Consider the following 17,406-nt stretch of genomic DNA (forward strand, 5'->3'; position numbering starts at 1 on the left):
ACATATTTTTAAGTGGCTGCCAAGCCCTCCACATCATTATTATTATTATGAGGCCATATCACACCATTGATGCCTTTTTCTTCTTCCATTTCTTTTACATGAGGGGAAACTTTTCTTTGTAAAATCAATGGTCCAGCATATTTCACTGCTGCCACTGAAAGGCAGATCATGGTCTCCTGTGACTTCTCTTTTGGTGTTCACCTATAGACATGAGGCCAAAATTTCTTTAGCAGGCTTGAAATTGCGAATGGGGCAAAATAAGTGTAACCCAGGGAATGAATCAATCAGCCTGGATGAAATGAGTTGATTCTTCCATTTCTTGTAATGTTTGATACTGATTTTAAACACCAGAGGTCAGACACTGCTGCTGATCAGCTTAGGAAATGGGAACAGCTCTAGCAAATAATAGGAAATGAGTTTTCCTTTCAATCTGATCATATTTATGGGTTTTGTCTAGCTTTTTTTTCCCCCCCATTAGCCTTCAGATAAAGAAACTCGTCTTTGTGAAGTTCCTCCTGGCAGAAAAATAAGCCAAGCAGAAATGACCAATTTTTAAGAATTCATTGTGGTTTTGTCCCCTACCCGTTCCACTTCACAGTTTCTAATAAGCTGCTTGTCCTCTTCGCCTGAGGACTTAATTTACTAAATCTTAAAATGTATAGTTCTTCAAATTCTCTTCCTCTCTGTGTTCAAAGTACAGTTTCAAAAGCTACTCCATTTTGTAGCGGGGTGGGGTAGAATACACAATGAGAAAACTATAGTTGAGACAGTGAATTTGCTCCCCGGACAAGCCCGACACGTGTTGCAGCACCTCGGCTGTCGGCCTCTGACCTTGGGCAGAACTGACACAGCAGAGCACACAGTCCCCAGAGCCCCTTCCCAGGGAAAGGTTCCTGTAACCAGCAGTCTGGCCTGGCGCAGCTGCTTTTTATTGAGTGTCTAGCAGAGCTTGCTGCTGGGGTTTCTGTGATGCAGGAGAATGCATGTTTCTCTCTCGTATCAGTTGCTTTTGAGAAAATGCATTCCTATGTGCAGAAAGCTGTTTGTAGATCACTGAAGTCTTTGCTTGGTGCACCAGTGCTGTCCTTCCATGTCTCCTCTGCCAGAGAGATTGGTGTTTAGAGCAAAGGGAAAGCTGCAGCAAGGGAGCAGCAGGGACTAGCTGCAGGGAAGAAGGAGGAATAACACTAAACCCCTTTGCCAGCCTCATTGTAAGACTCTGCCTGAATCCTGAGAGATTTCCTCCTCTCCTTTCTCTCTCTGGACACCAAGCTTCCTGGCAACTGCCATGAGAGAGATGGATGTACAGATACCATCTGACAAAGCTTTATATTTATTCTAAAATGAATTAGCATAAATCCAATCAAGTGAACATTCAGTATTCTTTGGAGCAGAGCTCTCATTGGGCTTGTTCAGCTGATGAGGATGGATGTGCAGTTCATCACCTGGGCACTATGATGGAAAATTGCCCTTAATGACCCCTTAATGTGGTTTTTTCTATTGCCAGAGATTTCCAATTTTATCTCTTTGATTAACAAAAAAAAGGTATAAAATAATAAATGTTCCCCCTGTGAAGCTTTTGGAATTTGATAGAAATGGTGTGATTAGTATGCCAGTTCAGAGTGAATGAGGGGTGGACAGCACACATGAATGTATTTTGGCTAGCACAGGTCTAAATTGTAGGTGGGATATCTATATGAACAAAGACACTACTGGCAGCAGTCAGGAGTTTATTTTGTTTTGGTTTTTATAAATGTAGAAGTCAATAGGAAAGTCCTGCATAGTGCAGAATTAAAAACCTGTTATGGAGGAGGGTTCATTTTCTGATATATTGGTGATAGCACTTTTAAATGCACTGTGCTCTCTGCATTTGCCTCCCTGCTGTTCAGTACTGTGAAGAAAAATGGTGATAATCTCTCTGCTTATGAAAAAAGGGAATGAGAAAGTTCCTGGAGCTCTCCCCCCCCCCCCCCCCCCCCCCCCCATTATCTGGCACATCTAAATGCTGTTTCCTGGACTAGTCATATCAGTATAATTGCCTTCTCTGTGTTAGCATTTCGCTTGCACTGTCAAGAATACAAAGTGTTCTCCTTCACATGAAAGCAGCATGCTATTTCTGTGTCTTTCAAAGCCTTGCTAGCTGGAGAATGAGGCCATCTTTGATCTTAAATTTACCAAATCTGCTCCCTGGAAGGTTGCAAAGCTGTCTAGAAGCAGTCCTTGTCTTCTCTGTGCTCAGCCCTGGTTGTCCTACACCATCTTACCATTATTTTAGCCCCAGTGAGCATGGAAAAAAAAAACACAACAACAAACCACAACAAACAACAAACTATGGTATTGTGCACATTTAGCTTGTCTTTGCTGGGATCTGTGGGAATCAGTGTGCTAAATAAAGATCCATGGAGAAATCAGTAAGACAGTCCGGGTCTCCTGATACTGTTGTCTCATGATGACTGAAGCTAGTAAGTCTACAGGATGCCGTGGCAATGAGAGAAAGTACCTGAAGTTATCATAGCAAGACTGCGATCTTTCCTCTCCAAGATAAGGTAGGCACCACATTCCTTCACCACAACTTCTTCAGATACTCAAGGAGCCCATATTTAGTAACAAGTGTTTCAGTTTAATGCTGAGCTAACTCATAATAATCTTGTTTAGGTCCAGGGGGTGAGTTTGAACAATGACTTTACCCTCTGGACAGAGAGGACAGTAGTGGTCTGTAAGTCATCAGATGACAGTCTGCAGAATTCTTGCTTAGAAAATATAAACACTTCCCCACACACAGTCATTTCCACATGCACAACCCAGCAAACAAAGACAATGTTGAAAAAGAGGAGTCATAAATGAACATTCAGAATAATTCTGGCACCACTGCAAAAACTGTTGCCGGATTCCAACCCCTCTGCAATGAGGTGGAGGGGTCCTTAGATTAGAAAAGCTTCAGAAATTTGTCTGTAGGGCTTACTGACTTTCTTTCTAGCCCCTCTTTCTGCCGGCCTGTATACCAAACAATGACACAGCAGTGCAATGACAGGTAATGTTTCTCACATATGTCCAATGACTGGAAAATGCTAGATGAATTCTGAGTTAATCCCTCAACAGTTGACAGCCACGACCAATTACCATCAGAACCTGTCCCTATACATCACACCCTAATTTAACAATAAATTACTTTAACCTCATACATCTATTTGCAGTGATTTCCAGAAAACATTACTAACCGTAAAGGAATCCTCCCGTGGGTTAAGTAATTACCCTGGAGAGCTAGCTTTCACTCTTCAGCAGCGGGAGCAAATAGCATTTCTAATGAGCTGAGAATAAATAACAAGTTGAATGCTGTCAAGCATCAATATTTACTCTGCATTGGATAGAACTGCTAACTGAATTAGACCCTTTGCAGTGAGGGGCTGGATTTGCATGTAATTATAATCATGGCATTGTTACTTGATGCCTTATTAGCTTTCTCACCACACTATAAATAGAAAATGCATATTCAGAAATGTTGCACTAAGTGGTTGCCTGTCGGTTTTCTTACATCTTCTAGTAGTACCTGTGCAGATATAAAACTGAAGTTCTTGTTATATGTTTTTTACAATCTGAAGCCAAGCAAATTTAGACTGGGTTCTCTTTACAGGCAAAATTTTGTACCTTTAACTATATGGCTTCCTGACTTTCCTTCTGCTGGTCTGTATAACAGAGAGTAATACAACATATCTATTTTAACAATTTAACATGAGTATTCACTGCATGCAGTATTAAAAAATATTTCAAATTATTTATTTTGATAATTTAAAAAATATTCTTAAATATTTTCCTCTTGACAAAAGGTGTTATTCGCAGGAAACTTTAAAACAATTTATTCTCCTGTTAAAAGTAGGCCTTACTATTTTGTTTAAGTACAAGCTTAAGTGTAATGTGATATTCTAGGATGCAGAAATTTTTTCATATGAGTGTTTCCAAAGTTGGAGAACATTGTACAGTGTAACATGTGTTTGAAAAGTAGCATATACCCTTTAAATTAAAAGCTTTCTCAAAATGCAAACATTTGAAGAGATACAGTTAAGATTGTGTACCAAAATTTTAATATTTCCTGGCTGAAGTTTTGTCCATGTGGTTTTGGAGAGGAGGTAATTTTTTTCTTCTTTCTCTGTGACAGTTTTTGATGGCTTATATAGATAGCTGCTGTAATTAGAAAAATAGATATGTGTTCACATGCTGCAGTGTCAGATAGAGGTCTGAGCTCTGGCGGGCAAGGCAGGGGATGAGGATACTCTGTGGCCATACATCCGTTCACATGTCACACCATTAGCGAGACCTGGGTCATGTCAGGCAGTGATCATTTGCTCTCCACTTCATTAAATTCATGGCTCTGCTGTGTAAATCCATTAAACTGTTCACATGTGTATTATTTATACAGTGAATAATAACTTAGTGGGTTATGTCTTCAAAATTGACAATTTATAATAATATGTTGTTTGCTGGTTTCACTGACCACAGCCAACATATTTTCATGCAATGCAGGCTGGGGGTGATACTTCACAAATGTTTAACCATCAGTGGCAGCTTCTGCTTTGGAGTCCTCTGAAGCAGAGCCTCTCCCGTCTTAGGGAGGGGGCCACACCCCACCAAAACTTCTCCAACTGGCATGGGCAATGCAAAGCCTTCTTTCTAACCCAAGGTGTCCCATCTCGGTCTGCAGGGTTACCAACATGGCACACTCCCTTTTCCTTTTCATTCCTCTGTTACACTAGGATGACCAAATGTCTGCCTTGGGACACTCTAACACATTGGTTTTCCAGTTCCAGGTCCTCCCGCTGGTGTTAAAGCAGCTGCAGCTTCGGCCTCCACCGTCTTCGTCTCCTGGCTCCCTCCCCTCAAGCTGAATGGCATCATTCGGAAATACACTGTCTTCTGCTCACACCCCTACCCCACAGTAAGTCCCACAGGGAGACCACAGATGGGCAGCACTGACTTGGGGGGCTGGAACAGTGTTTGCAGATACTCAGTGCTTGATGTTCTCCTTGCCACTTCTTTTCCTGACATTTGTTCACCCTAAGCAAGGTTGAAGAGGGATCCTGGAGCTATAGGGGTAACTGAGAGTTGATTTTGTTTTTTCCCACCTATCAAACTTCTGTACCATTTAAAACCTATTGTAGATCACTGAAACAATTTCAAAACTCACAATGGAAACTGCGTATTTTTTACATTGTTTTTCTTTTTTTAAATGTGCTCAGTTACCTTCAACAGGACCAACTGCAAGAGCCCTGTTGTAGCTGGAGGCATATATTTATATACCCATACTTAGATGAGTGTTCATCTTAAGTTCCTGACTTTTTGGCTTGACTATTCATGTGCGAAGGAACATAATGACCTATGAAGAACATAATGACATATGAACAAACATATTTTCTTGTGAATAAGCTTATTTATGCCTGGAGTATTTGCCCACTCTAGATCTACATGCTGAGAAGTGACAAGAGAAAAATTGAATTGACTATCAGGTATCTTTCTCCCTCTCTGAGTCACAAAGGAATCCAGCTATCTTTAAACACAAGGACCAATTGCTCTTTGTGAATACCTATGCATATTTATTTTAATGTACATTGAAAAAAAAAAAAAAAGAAAAACTTATTTAGTTTTTATCCAAGTTTTTGATTTCTTTTTTTAAGCAGGACTTCCCATCTAAGATAGCATTGCAAGTTGCAAAGTACAATCTTGGTTTAATAGACAAGGAAAATACTGTTCCAGAAGTAGGAGGAGTTTGACAGGGAAATTTCCAAAAGTGCCTCAGGCTTGTTTTCAGAGCTTGCTGAGAGAGAGGAAGGCCTGAAGGTATGCCTGAATGGGACCCTGGGGGCAGACACAGCCTCACCCAACCCAGTCTTACAGTGAGGGAACTAATTCTGCAGGTATTCAAGGGCAGATGGGGCAAAACATGTGTCCATTGATAGCTGTGCTTAAACTGATATGTCCTACTATTTAGAATTTATTAGTCACATCCAAAGCTAGGTGCTGTTTTATTTATCTTTTAGAACTCTTAACTCCATTAATTTAATAATTGTAGCCATGCAAACCAAACTATCCTGAGCATACCATTTAAATGTAAACTATCCAGAGATTTTTCCATCATGATTTGTGCATTTCTATGGCATGCAGTGTGTTAAAGAGGTCGGATTTTTACAGACCTCGTCATTGCAGTTAGGGCTCTGGTCCGAGGGTGGACCAAGCACTTCTCTGGGGGGTTGGAGAGGACGCCAGGTGGTGCTGCTGGCTCTTACTAGTTACTTCCCATGCACAAAGCTGCAGTGTTTCTTCCTGAGGCTTTGCTAGAGACAATTTTTTTGTGTGTTTACATCACCAGGAAAATAGACATACTCCGCTAAAAATTTTTTTATCTAATATGCATTTCTCTCATATACAAAGTATTTTTTTTTTAAGACTGCTTAGTGTATGTTTACCTTTTGGAGTACCTCAGTGATGAGCAATGACAAAAATAAGTTGCTGGTCTTGGCCTGTACTGAATTTCACTGCTATATCTTTGTTGCGTTCATTATGACATGATGTGGGAGCATCACTATATACCTTAGCCCAAGGTAGAGGCACTTGGAGGTGTTTGTGTTTTCTGTTAATTGGTAATGTGTACATGTATAGTTAGGGATGTATGTGTGTGTGTACATATAAACATATATATGTACATATACGTATGTGTAAATATGAGGACAATATGTATATATGTGGACAGTCCCTGTACTACTTCTCACTAGTGTTCTGCAAATCAGCATGAGTGGTGGCTTACAGAGCAGGTCTTCTGTACCAGTCCTGTGTGGCAAATGAGACAGGGTTCACATTCAGTGGCTAGTTTCAGAAACCAAGTTAGACATCTTTAAATAAGTGCAAGACCTCAGGACACATCTCATATAGGATTCACTCCCCCAAGTTTCTTTATAACAAAATGCTTTGTTATCTTTTATTCTTAAAAGGTTTGTGAAATAACACGTTTATTGTTCAGAGCTAGCTTTGCAATGAAACAAGCCTTCTGCAGAAGTGGTTGAGTGCTAACTCTCCTGTGCAGATACGGTCTGTGTATTCCAAGGAAGTTATTGTATGATTCACTCTTGGCAGAGACAAGTAGTTGACAGAGAAACAGGTCTTAAATTAGGGTGAGAAGGGAAATAAATAGAAGACTTGTCTCTTCATCATCTCTTCTACCACAGTAAGTAGCAAGTGCTGTAGTTGGAAGTATAGAGCCACAAAAACTCCCTGAAGAGACTTCTTCCTTCAGTCAAAGCCCTGGTTGCAAACTAGTTTTCCTAAAAGTCTGCTATTTAAGCAGAAAGTCAAACAGTTTTTAAGCATCGGAGAGGAGAAAGAGAGAAGGACAGTGGTAAAGGTAAACTTATGGGGAGGCTATGTTCTTTGCAGATTGTATTTTACAAGCAGCATGTTTGGTGAGAACAAGTCATTACAGTACACAAGACAGTCCTTTACACAAGAACACTAATTTAGTTTTTAGGTTGTATATTAATTCTGTTGGTTGTATAGTACACATTTTTGTTACGAAGCGCAATGCTTATATTACCCTCAGATATTATAAGATGAAGATTTGTTGCCTCTTGCATAGTTCAGTTTACTTCGCAAGTGCGGAAGCTGTTAAAACTTCTACTGCCCCTGTACAGAAGGATGAAGACATTTCCTTTTTAAATATTTTGAGTCCTAAGGAGAGCATTTGCCTGGGATTTTTCAAGCCACAAATGTGATTATTATGTGAAAAAAAAAAAATATTATTCTCCACTGCAATCTATTGTCTGGCCAAGATAAGGGGCAAGCAATGATCCAATGTCATTCTGTTTAATTTTTGTACCTGTATAGGCATTATTAGGCAAAAAATTCTCTATTTCATTCTGCAAATATAGAAAAAAATACAGAAATATGACTTAATGGGTCCTATTTTTTTCAAATATAAGAAAGAAAACATCCCAGCAAACATACAAATTAAATGTGCTAACACACAGCCCACATTCCCACAGTTCTTGATCCCACTTGGCTCCTTGTATCAGCTGGCTTCTCCAGGCCACCTGTAATGGTCCTTTGTTGGCTAGCTTATTTCTAATGTGCTTATCCCCAGCATAGTGGCAGGACACTCATCACACTCATTCTGCCCAGACCTCAGGGGAGGAACTGGTAGTGCTGCCAGCTGCAGCACAGGCTGCCATCCCATCCTAGCAATGTGCATTTTCCAGTGGTGCCATAGACATTGCATGTGGTTTGAATCCTAGCGAAGAAGTTAGGGTGGTTTGGGCCCTAGCTGGGAGGGCGGGGGAGGGGGGAGGATGCTTTAGGTGGCTGGTCCAGCACCTGCTGCCTTGGGTTGTAGATGTATATTACCAAGGCTTTTAAAAGGGCAACAGAAAATGAAATTTAGGTGATTTCTGAAAAAAACTCCACCAACCTTTTATTGCATTCGGGTCAGTACACTACATAAGGAGGAATCAATGAGATTAGATTAAATAAAATTTAGATGGCATAAAGCAACCAGACAAGGTCATTGTGACACAAAGCATGCAATGGCTAGCCAGCCTGGGAAACTGTTATCTCAGAATAACACAGGAAGAAGGCAGGAATACACAGGTTAAGAAGCAGGATTTGCTGGCACAGGAAGGGTTGAGAAAGCATTAGAACTGTCAGAGAAAGCAGAGAGAGGTCAAGAGCTTGAAGATATATAGACCAACTAAATCATCTGGGTGTCAACAAACAGTATGGCATCACTCAGTTAAAAATACACATATTAAAATCTCATTTTCTTTGTTGATTAGAAAAGTGCAGTCATTGCTGCTGTTGTGGCTGTTGAGGTTTTGTTGGGGGTGATCTTCTGGTCAGTCATTCAGTAATAGGAGCAAACATATTAAACAGGCTTACCCTGCTGTTTCCAACAAAGCAGGTCATTAAATTGCGCATCAGTCTCCTGCTTTCTCCATGGGATACCTGGAGATTAATGGAAAGGAGTCATGTAGCTAGAACTGCACTATAAAAAGATAATAAATGGAAATCGCTCTCTTACTTGGTGATTTTCCTTTTCAGGACATTGTCAGTTGGTTCTTGTCTTCATTCCACTCATATTAAGACGTGAAACAAAATGATCTCACTATTGCTCTCTGATTTCCTGATAGTGAAAGCTAAAAGCAGAACTTTTTTCAGCAACTATCCATAGAAAGTGTTCAGATGTGAAAGCCATACTGTACGGCCTATGGCCTAAAAGGTCATAGGAGTTTTATTGGAGCTTTTACCCCATCTAACTTAGAAAACATCTTGGCAATCTAATGTGTTTCTTTTTCTCTGAGAGATGCACATTAGCTCTGCCACTGTTTGGTTTTAGTTGGTGTATACATATTTTGACCAACTGGTTTTCCATTTATGAACTTCCACAGAATAATAGAACTTAGGTTGGAAGGTTCCTCTGGAGGCCACCTAGTCCAATCCCCTTCTCAAAGCAAGTTTAATTACAACAGGTTGCTTGGGGACATGTCTAGTGAAGCCTTGAACACTTCCATGCATGGAGATCCCACCATCCCTCTGGGCCCCAGTTCCAATATTCAACCATGGTTTCATGGTGATTTTTTTTTCCCCCAGTTGATCAGAATTTCCCATGTTGAAACTTTTCAACCACCCACCCCTTGCCCACAGTGCCAGTCACCTTGTCATGTAAAGCAATCAGGTTGGTCAAGCATGATTTACCTTTGCTAAATCCATGTCAGCTGTTCTTTCCTCTACTTTATGTGTTTTAAAATGGCATCTGGTATGATTTGCTCAATAGCCTTCTCAAATAATCGAGACTGCGTTGGCCAGCGTGTAGTTACCAAGATCCTCCTCCTTGCCCTTCTTGAAGATGAGTGTGCCATTTGCTTTTTTCCAGAAGCCTCCCCTGATTGCCATTGCCTTTCAAGTACAACCAAGAGTAGCTTTGCAATGACATCAGCCACCTCCTTCAGCACCCTCAGATGCATCCTATCTACTATGAGTTTCTGTATGCCTAAGTAAATGATTCTTAAGTGCTCCCTAATTCAGTCTTCCTCTACTGTTAGTACAGCTTCACTCCCAAATACTCTTCAAGAAGGTTCAGATACCTGGAAGCCTGAGGGCAAACCTTACCAGTGAAAACTGGAGTAAAAAAGGCATTGAGTACCTTAGCTCTTTACAAATTCCTTTTCACTAAGTACCCCACCTCATTGAGCAGTGGGCCCAAGCTTCCCTTAGCCTTCCTTTTGCTGCTGTTGTGCTTAAAGAAACCCTTTTAGCTTTTGTTCTCCACAAAAAAAAATTGTGTTTGAGTTTAATCAGGATCTGCATTTTCATCCATCTGGCCTTCTGCTATGCTTGTTCAATTTTCCATACATTGCAAAAGACCATTCTTGTGCTCTGAGGAGGTTGTCCTTGAAGATTAGCCAGCTGTCCTGAGCCCCTTTGCCCTTCAGGAAAGTTTCCCATTGAATCACTCCTCTTAGGATCTTGAAGTGCAGTCTTATGGTCACAACAGCCAAAGCTGTTAGAGACCTTCACATCTTCAACCAGTTTTTCCTTATTTGTGGGCAACAAGTTCAACAGAGCATTGCCACTAGTCAGTTCATTGGTCACCTCCATCACGAAATGGTCTTCAGGACTCTCCAGACATCTAGCTTGCTTGCTTCCAGTCTTACTGCCCTTCCAGCAGTATTTAATGTGGTAAAAGTCACCCACAAGTACCAAGGTGTGCACTTGTGAGGCTTTCTTCAGCTGCTTAAAGATGGCTTCATCTACCTCCTCCTCCTCTTGATCAGGAGGTCTGCAGCAGACACCTACTACAACACTATGAGTCCTTGTCTGTCCTCTGATCCTTACCCACAAGCTCTCTATTGGTTTGTCATCTGCACTGGTGCATCACTCCATGCATTCAAGAAACTCCTTTCACACAAAGTGAAAGCCCTCCTTCCTACTTTCCTACACATTGTTCTTGAAGATACTTTATCCCTCCATTGAAGAACACCAGTCATTAGTGCTATCCTACCATGTCACCATAATCCAAATAAGGCTGGAGCTCTGCAACTACACACAGACTTGCAATCTGTTCTCTAAGCTACATGCATTGGTGAACTGGCATTTGAGATGGATCCTAAATTGTGCTGGTCTTACAGGGGAAAAGTGAGATCCTCTTCTATAATGTTGTTTCCTAGACACATCTGCTTTGCCCTTTTGTGCCCTTGCTTCTCTCAGCCACACCTAGTTTAAAGCCCTCATCACTAGGTAAGCAAGACTCTCTGCAAAGATGCCCTTGCTGCACTTTGCCAGATATATGCCATCCCTGCTCAGTAGCTCTCATTCCTCAAGATCGCAGTCATAGAAGACAAAGCCCTGACTGCTAGACCAAGTCTGCAACATCAATTGACTCATATCTGCTTGATCCTTCTCCCTCATCTGAAGCCTTGAGGAGACACCACCTGGGCACCCCTGGTCTTCACTCTCATCTCCTGAACTCTGTTGTGACTCTTGATGTAGTTCACATTGCCTCTGCCATTGTTGGTGCCCAGATGGAAAAGCAGAAAGAGAAAATAGTATAGGGGCTGGATGAGCCTTGGAAATACTCCATATACCTCAGATCTTAAAGCCTGCCAAGCAAAAATTTCTCAAGATCCTAGGTCAGGTTGGCAGATCAGTGTCTCCATTACCTGCAGGAGGGAGTCTCCAGTAACTATCACATGCCTTTCTCCTTTTCTGCAGACTCTAGGTTAAGGCTCAGATGGATCTCATGAATCCTCTGATGGGTCTTGTTCATCCTCACCAGTGCCCAGGGCATTATACGTATTCTGAATTTGTAGATCTGCAAATGGAGCAGGAGTCTTTTTCCTGCTGTCTGAAGTCACAACTTCCAGCCTTCTAATATCCTGGCTGCCACCTTCCACTACCTGTTTGAGCATGTTCTCCTGCTGCCTTTCCTTCTTTGTGTTGTGTGACTCAAGTTCTCATCACCACATGCAGTCTTGAGAAGAGGTGTTGGGCCCCGCTGCATACCTGCTGTGATAACTGATGTGGCAATGGCTCTGCCAAGTCAGCAGCACTCTGACTTCTCCCACTCCCGAACAGGTCCCTTCTTGCAAGACTATAAGCTCACTCAAGCTTTCCCCATGCAAGCACCCATCAGTCAGCATGTGAGCACTGTTACTGCTACACGCTCCTAAGGTTCACACCAGCCCCACAGCAAAGGGAAGCGTGGCACAGGTGTCTGCAGCTGTGGTGCAATGCTTGCGCTGACGAAGTGTTCTGTCTAGGCAGGGTGGACTGACTTCTCCATAGTTCACAACGTTCTTCATTTTGCAAAAGGGTGTATACCTGTTTAGCTCTGTGTGTGAGTGTGTGTGTGTGCAGTGTATGGTGTCTCCATCAGGAAAACTGCATTACCCAAACTGTAATCATTACCGCTTCCTTCTGAAAAGCTGTCTGTGCTGCACAAAGTTATTGATGGGATCTCTTGGATGTGACCATTGATAAACATGTTGTTAATACCAAATTAGACCCATAACTATTCAGCACATTACAGGAGGGATTTTGATTCTTAAATATTGATTTTCTTGCCTTTGATTAAATGCTTCATATCCGTCTTAGTTTTCTGAATGCTCGGTAGTCATATCTCTGCTAGACTTTTAAAGCACTTTCTATTAGACACCAGTTCTTACTGTACATTATGAAATGGATTTCCATGGAGCAGTAATATATCTGTGAAGCTGCTCCCCAAAGCCCCTGAACCAAACTGATCAGTAAAACTATTTGAGGAAGACTTCAGATTGCATTTCACTTTCTTGCACAAGTACCCAAAGACTGGAAAACATGACAAGAGTCTTGCAAGACATCCAGGTAAAAATATAAAAGACTACTTTTCTCATAAGAAGAACCAGTTTATTCTCTGGTCTTAAATCCTGGCAATAGTTTTGTGATGTTAGTTGATCAAACCATTGCTAGCTGTGGGATTCTGTTAAGAGATATGATTTCTCCCTTAAACCCACCTTGACTGAGGTCCCAAATGACCAGAAGCCTGAGGCCTGAAAGGAGAAGATATTCCAGAGCAAGATGCTGTTGAACCAGATGAATGGAGTGAGAGTATTCCTGCAAAGATCTTAGATGATGCTGTCATAATAAGAGTGTTAGGATGATGAACCAGAACACCTAGCTGACTGCAGTGCTGAAATAGGGGTGATGAACAGAAATATTTCCAGGCCAAGATGAATCTTTGCTGTGCTTTCAGCTTTTGTATCTTTCTAAATCCTTTGGAGAAGTCCAGAATTGTCGATTGCAGTTTTCAAAGATTATTTCAGACACAGGTCGCTGCCAGGTACCTGGGGCTGACTGTAGGGTTTGCACTATGAGTTAACTTATATTGGGTCTCTTTAAAACAGGGGAGAGGTAGCTGGCAGAAGTTGGCTAAGTAGATAAAGTCACTGTTGAACAAAAGCTTTTTTGGAGTCAGCAGAACCTGTAGGTTGAATTTTAAATATATGTTCATTGATTTGTGTACTACAAGCACTATTTATCACTGTGTCTATAGAGTACTTTTTACAGCATGAAGATACTTGTTAATTCTTGTTCTTTATAGAATTAGTGTATAATTTTGGGGTTATTTTAAAAAATTATTTTGAATGGTATTTAAAATGTCTTTTTTAATATGCCACATGTACTATTTACAGCATTTTCATAGTTATTTTACAGCTTTGTTACCAGCTCCCAAACCTAGTACTTCCATTCCTGTAATTGCTTCATCAACTTCACATTTTTTGCCTATCTTATATTTGTCATAGACGAGACCTCAAGAGAGATGTGACAGAATATAAATTAATTCTGCTAAGGTTTTGTTTTATATGATTTTTAAATGGTGTCCTTGCAAAGCCTTTCTAATTTGATACTAATTTTTTCATAAAACTGATCTTGTCTCACTATCTAGTCTCACATAAAGATATATCAATATAGTCTAACAGTAAGACCCTGGTGTCAGTTGCAGTGTATTTCGGCAGGTTTGAATTTATTCCATTCCCTTCTGTATCATATACGGGACAAAGCACTTGGGACCAGATGGTGTCATACAATTTGTGAGTTGACTGAAATGCTCTGAACAAACCTGGTGATTTCTTGGGGCCACCAAAGGAGGCAGCAGAACTCCTGGCAGTGCAGAAGCTGGTCTGCTGACCTTCGTGTAGTCACCAGCCCATGACACCACATGCTGCTTCCCTGATCATGAGCCCCAGAAGGCTGATGGACTCTGTGAGTTGCAGCAAAGAGGCAAGCAGGAGGTGTACCTTGGTGGCTCCAAAGCAACAGACTCCTTGACTACATGGGCTACCTGGAAGTCCAGGCATAATTCCTGGAAATGGATTTGCAAGATTTTTCTGCAGGTGAAAAGGGAGGGAGCTGCCTCTGTTGTTTCCAAAATTTCCATCTTGAATTTTCTAACACTTCAGTTCTGCATTTAAGGGGAAAAAAAAAAAAAGCCACAAAAAAAAAAAGCCACAAAAAAAAAAAAAGGTCCATCACAAAAAAAAAAAAAAAACCAAAAAAAAAAACCACAAAAACCAAACCCAACACCACTAACATTTTATATGGAAGCTGCATTCTGTTTTGTGAGCAGCTTCTGTTTACAACAGTTATCTTCAATAATGCTGACTGAAAAACAAGTGTCATGTTTCAATATGTGAACCAAAATAGCAAGACCTGAACAGAAGCTATTACGTGACCAAAGTGGTATCCAGAATCTTTCTGAAAACTGTGGTCCAGGATTGGTGGTTATTTGCAGCTCTGACAGTCTGTCCATCTGTGAAAGGAAGCAAGGCAAAAGCCAGCAGTCCCAGAGAAAAGTACTGGTCCATTACCTCAGGCAGAGTTTCACATCTTTAGGGAGTTCACTGAGAGGGCACATCAGTGGTCTGTCTACTCTGTTCATGGATGCAGAACTTGAAGTTCATGCTCTATAAATACAATAATGTATTGATTTCATATTAACTGAATTTGCTTCCAGATAGAAATAACTTGTGGCCCCCATTACTGGATAACTTTGTCAGTCCAAGAGACTCTAAAACATCAGTTCCAGGAGCAACAAAGGCCTGAGGTAGAGCAGGGTGGACATTTCTGTGATAGTGTTGTGCAAAAAGATCGACATCTTTATGTTTTGACCTTGTAGAACTAAAACTTTAATTACTGATGAGACTCTGTGCTCATTGTAGATCTCATCTGTACTGCTAATTAAACAAGGGCCAAGGAGCAGCACCTGGCCCCAAGAGTATGTGACATTGACTGATGTCTGTCTACACTGCTTAGCACTAACCCCTCTAAGCAGGTTAGTTTTGAAGAGAGCTATCTAGATTAGTACAAAACTGAGCTAGAGATCAAGTTAAAAAGTGATGTGGAACATCAGGGTGGAGTTCTCAACACACTCCCTGGCTCTCTCCCATTTAGCAGAAGAAATAAGCCCAGAGGATTCATATTTATTGAAAGAAACCTAGCTAGTCAAACTTGGTTTCACTGAGACAGCTCAGGCCTGATAAAAAACTGATTGCTGTTTTGTGGGAGGCTGTGAAACCAGTAGTTTGTTGTTGTGGGCAGGAGGGAGCAGCATGGGTATCTCTTCTGAGTCCACTTTTATTCAGTGGTTCCATTAGTGACCTGGATAATGAAATAGCGAGAATGCCTATTAAATTTACAGGAGATACAAGGCTGGGAGGGATTGCAAGTACACTGGGGACAGAACTAGAGCTCAGACAGGCCTTGATGAACTGGGAAATTGGTCTGGAAAAAGTTAGATAAAATTTAGTAAGGGTAATTGCAAGAAAATGGATACTATGAATAACTAATGACAAAAGTACTGGGTAGAGAGCAATTGGCTAGATTCTTCAGAAGAGGATTTTGAGGTTATTGTGCATCCCAAGATGAACATTAGCTACCTTTATAATCCTGTTGTGCAAAGCCAAATGTCATACCTTGAAGTTGTTGAATACAGGTTTGGAAACTATATCTGAGAAGCCTATGGACCATTGTTAGAGAATCCAAAGGGTAACAGCAGATAATATTAGAGAAACGGAGAAAATGTGATTTCTGGACAATGTTGAAAGCATCAGGGTTATTAAGTTGTAAAAAGATAAGGGTACTGGTGGGGAAAGTGATAAAAATTCATGCAGTCTAAAGACTGTGCAAAGATGGAGGTAATAATCTATTCTCTGTGTTCCTAATAGACTGAAAAAGAATCTACAGGCTTAAGCTGCAGCAGGAAACTCAAACTAGATTTCAAGAAAACTTTCTAATAGTGAGATTAGTTAAGCAGTGGAACAAGTCTTGCAGCCTAGGGAGTTGAAAAGTCTCCATTTATTGTAAGTCTTCAAAATAAGGTTGGACAAACATCTGCCAGAAATTGTGCAGCTATAGATGAACCTGGTTTACAGGAATAGGCTTGAGTGAACTTCACAGTCCTTCCAGACCTGTTTTTAGATGTTCCTACGGCCATATTTTATACCTAAATTCATAGTGAAAACACACATGCCATTCTAGTGTGTATATATATATATATTTTTTTTTATTATTATTATTATTTTTTTTAATTTTCAAGATGAGGCAACCAGTATACAGGTAGCCAACTTGTATACACTCTTACTTCACAACACATACCACAAACCTGGGGTGTTTCTTGCTTTTCGCTCTTGTCCTTAAAATCACCATCTGGTTTTCTCATTTAACCTCTAAGTTTCCTGCAACTTGCAGAGAATAAGAAGATAGAGATCATCAGTACACCTCTCATATCAGAAGTTGTGTAGATGCAGTTGTAGGCAAGGTTCAGGCTTGCTTTGACTGAATAATCTTCCAGTACACAGTAAATGCTACCTCTTGCCTTACCTCTCTGCTTGGGAATCTCCCCAATTGCTTGGAAAACTATTACAAACCTATTTTTCTTCTAAAGCACCTTTCTGAAGTTTTCCCAAGCTGAGTTAAAAAACAACAAACAAACAAAACAAAATTCCAGCCAAAGAGTTCAGAGTTTATGCACATTACCTATCTGATTACTTTCTAAAGGAGTGAGAAATGCCAGGAGATAGCATACTGCTTCAGAGTGTACAAAGCAATGTACACCAATAGAACTGGAGTTGCATCTGAGGAAAATTATGCTCCCTGCAGTGACTGTTGCTCAGCATCTCTTGTTATTGCCTGGCTTGGGAAGTAGATTGACTGCACCCTGATAAAGACCTTTAATTTAATTTTATTCTTCACAGCCCTTGCTGACTTTTTAGAGACTTGGCCCTGTCTGTGCTTCTTAGACAATGAGCTAAAGACCAAAGAAAAATTAACCCATCATCTATAAACTGAATGAAAAAAGCAGTTAGAAAAAAAATCCCTTGAGCAAGCATGTTACTG

At 40.7% G+C, this 17,406-nt stretch overlaps 1 protein-coding gene across 1 annotated transcript in view; it reads left to right on the plus strand.

Moving 5' to 3' along the window:
* DSCAM (DS cell adhesion molecule) overlaps positions 1 to 17,406 on the plus strand; it is a 480,683-nt gene that overhangs the window by 393,427 nt on the left and 69,850 nt on the right. Inside the window, exon 20 of the mRNA XM_026868377.1 lies at positions 4,797 to 4,930. Coding sequence (XP_026724178.1) covers positions 4,797 to 4,930 — 134 coding nt within the window. The remainder of the gene's footprint in view (positions 1 to 4,796; positions 4,931 to 17,406) is intronic.

The sequence above is a fragment of the Athene cunicularia genome (assembly GCF_003259725.1).
Source record: "Athene cunicularia isolate RWA chromosome 1 unlocalized genomic scaffold, athCun1 chr1_part1, whole genome shotgun sequence".
In the NCBI taxonomy this organism is placed as follows: domain Eukaryota; kingdom Metazoa; phylum Chordata; class Aves; order Strigiformes; family Strigidae; genus Athene; species Athene cunicularia.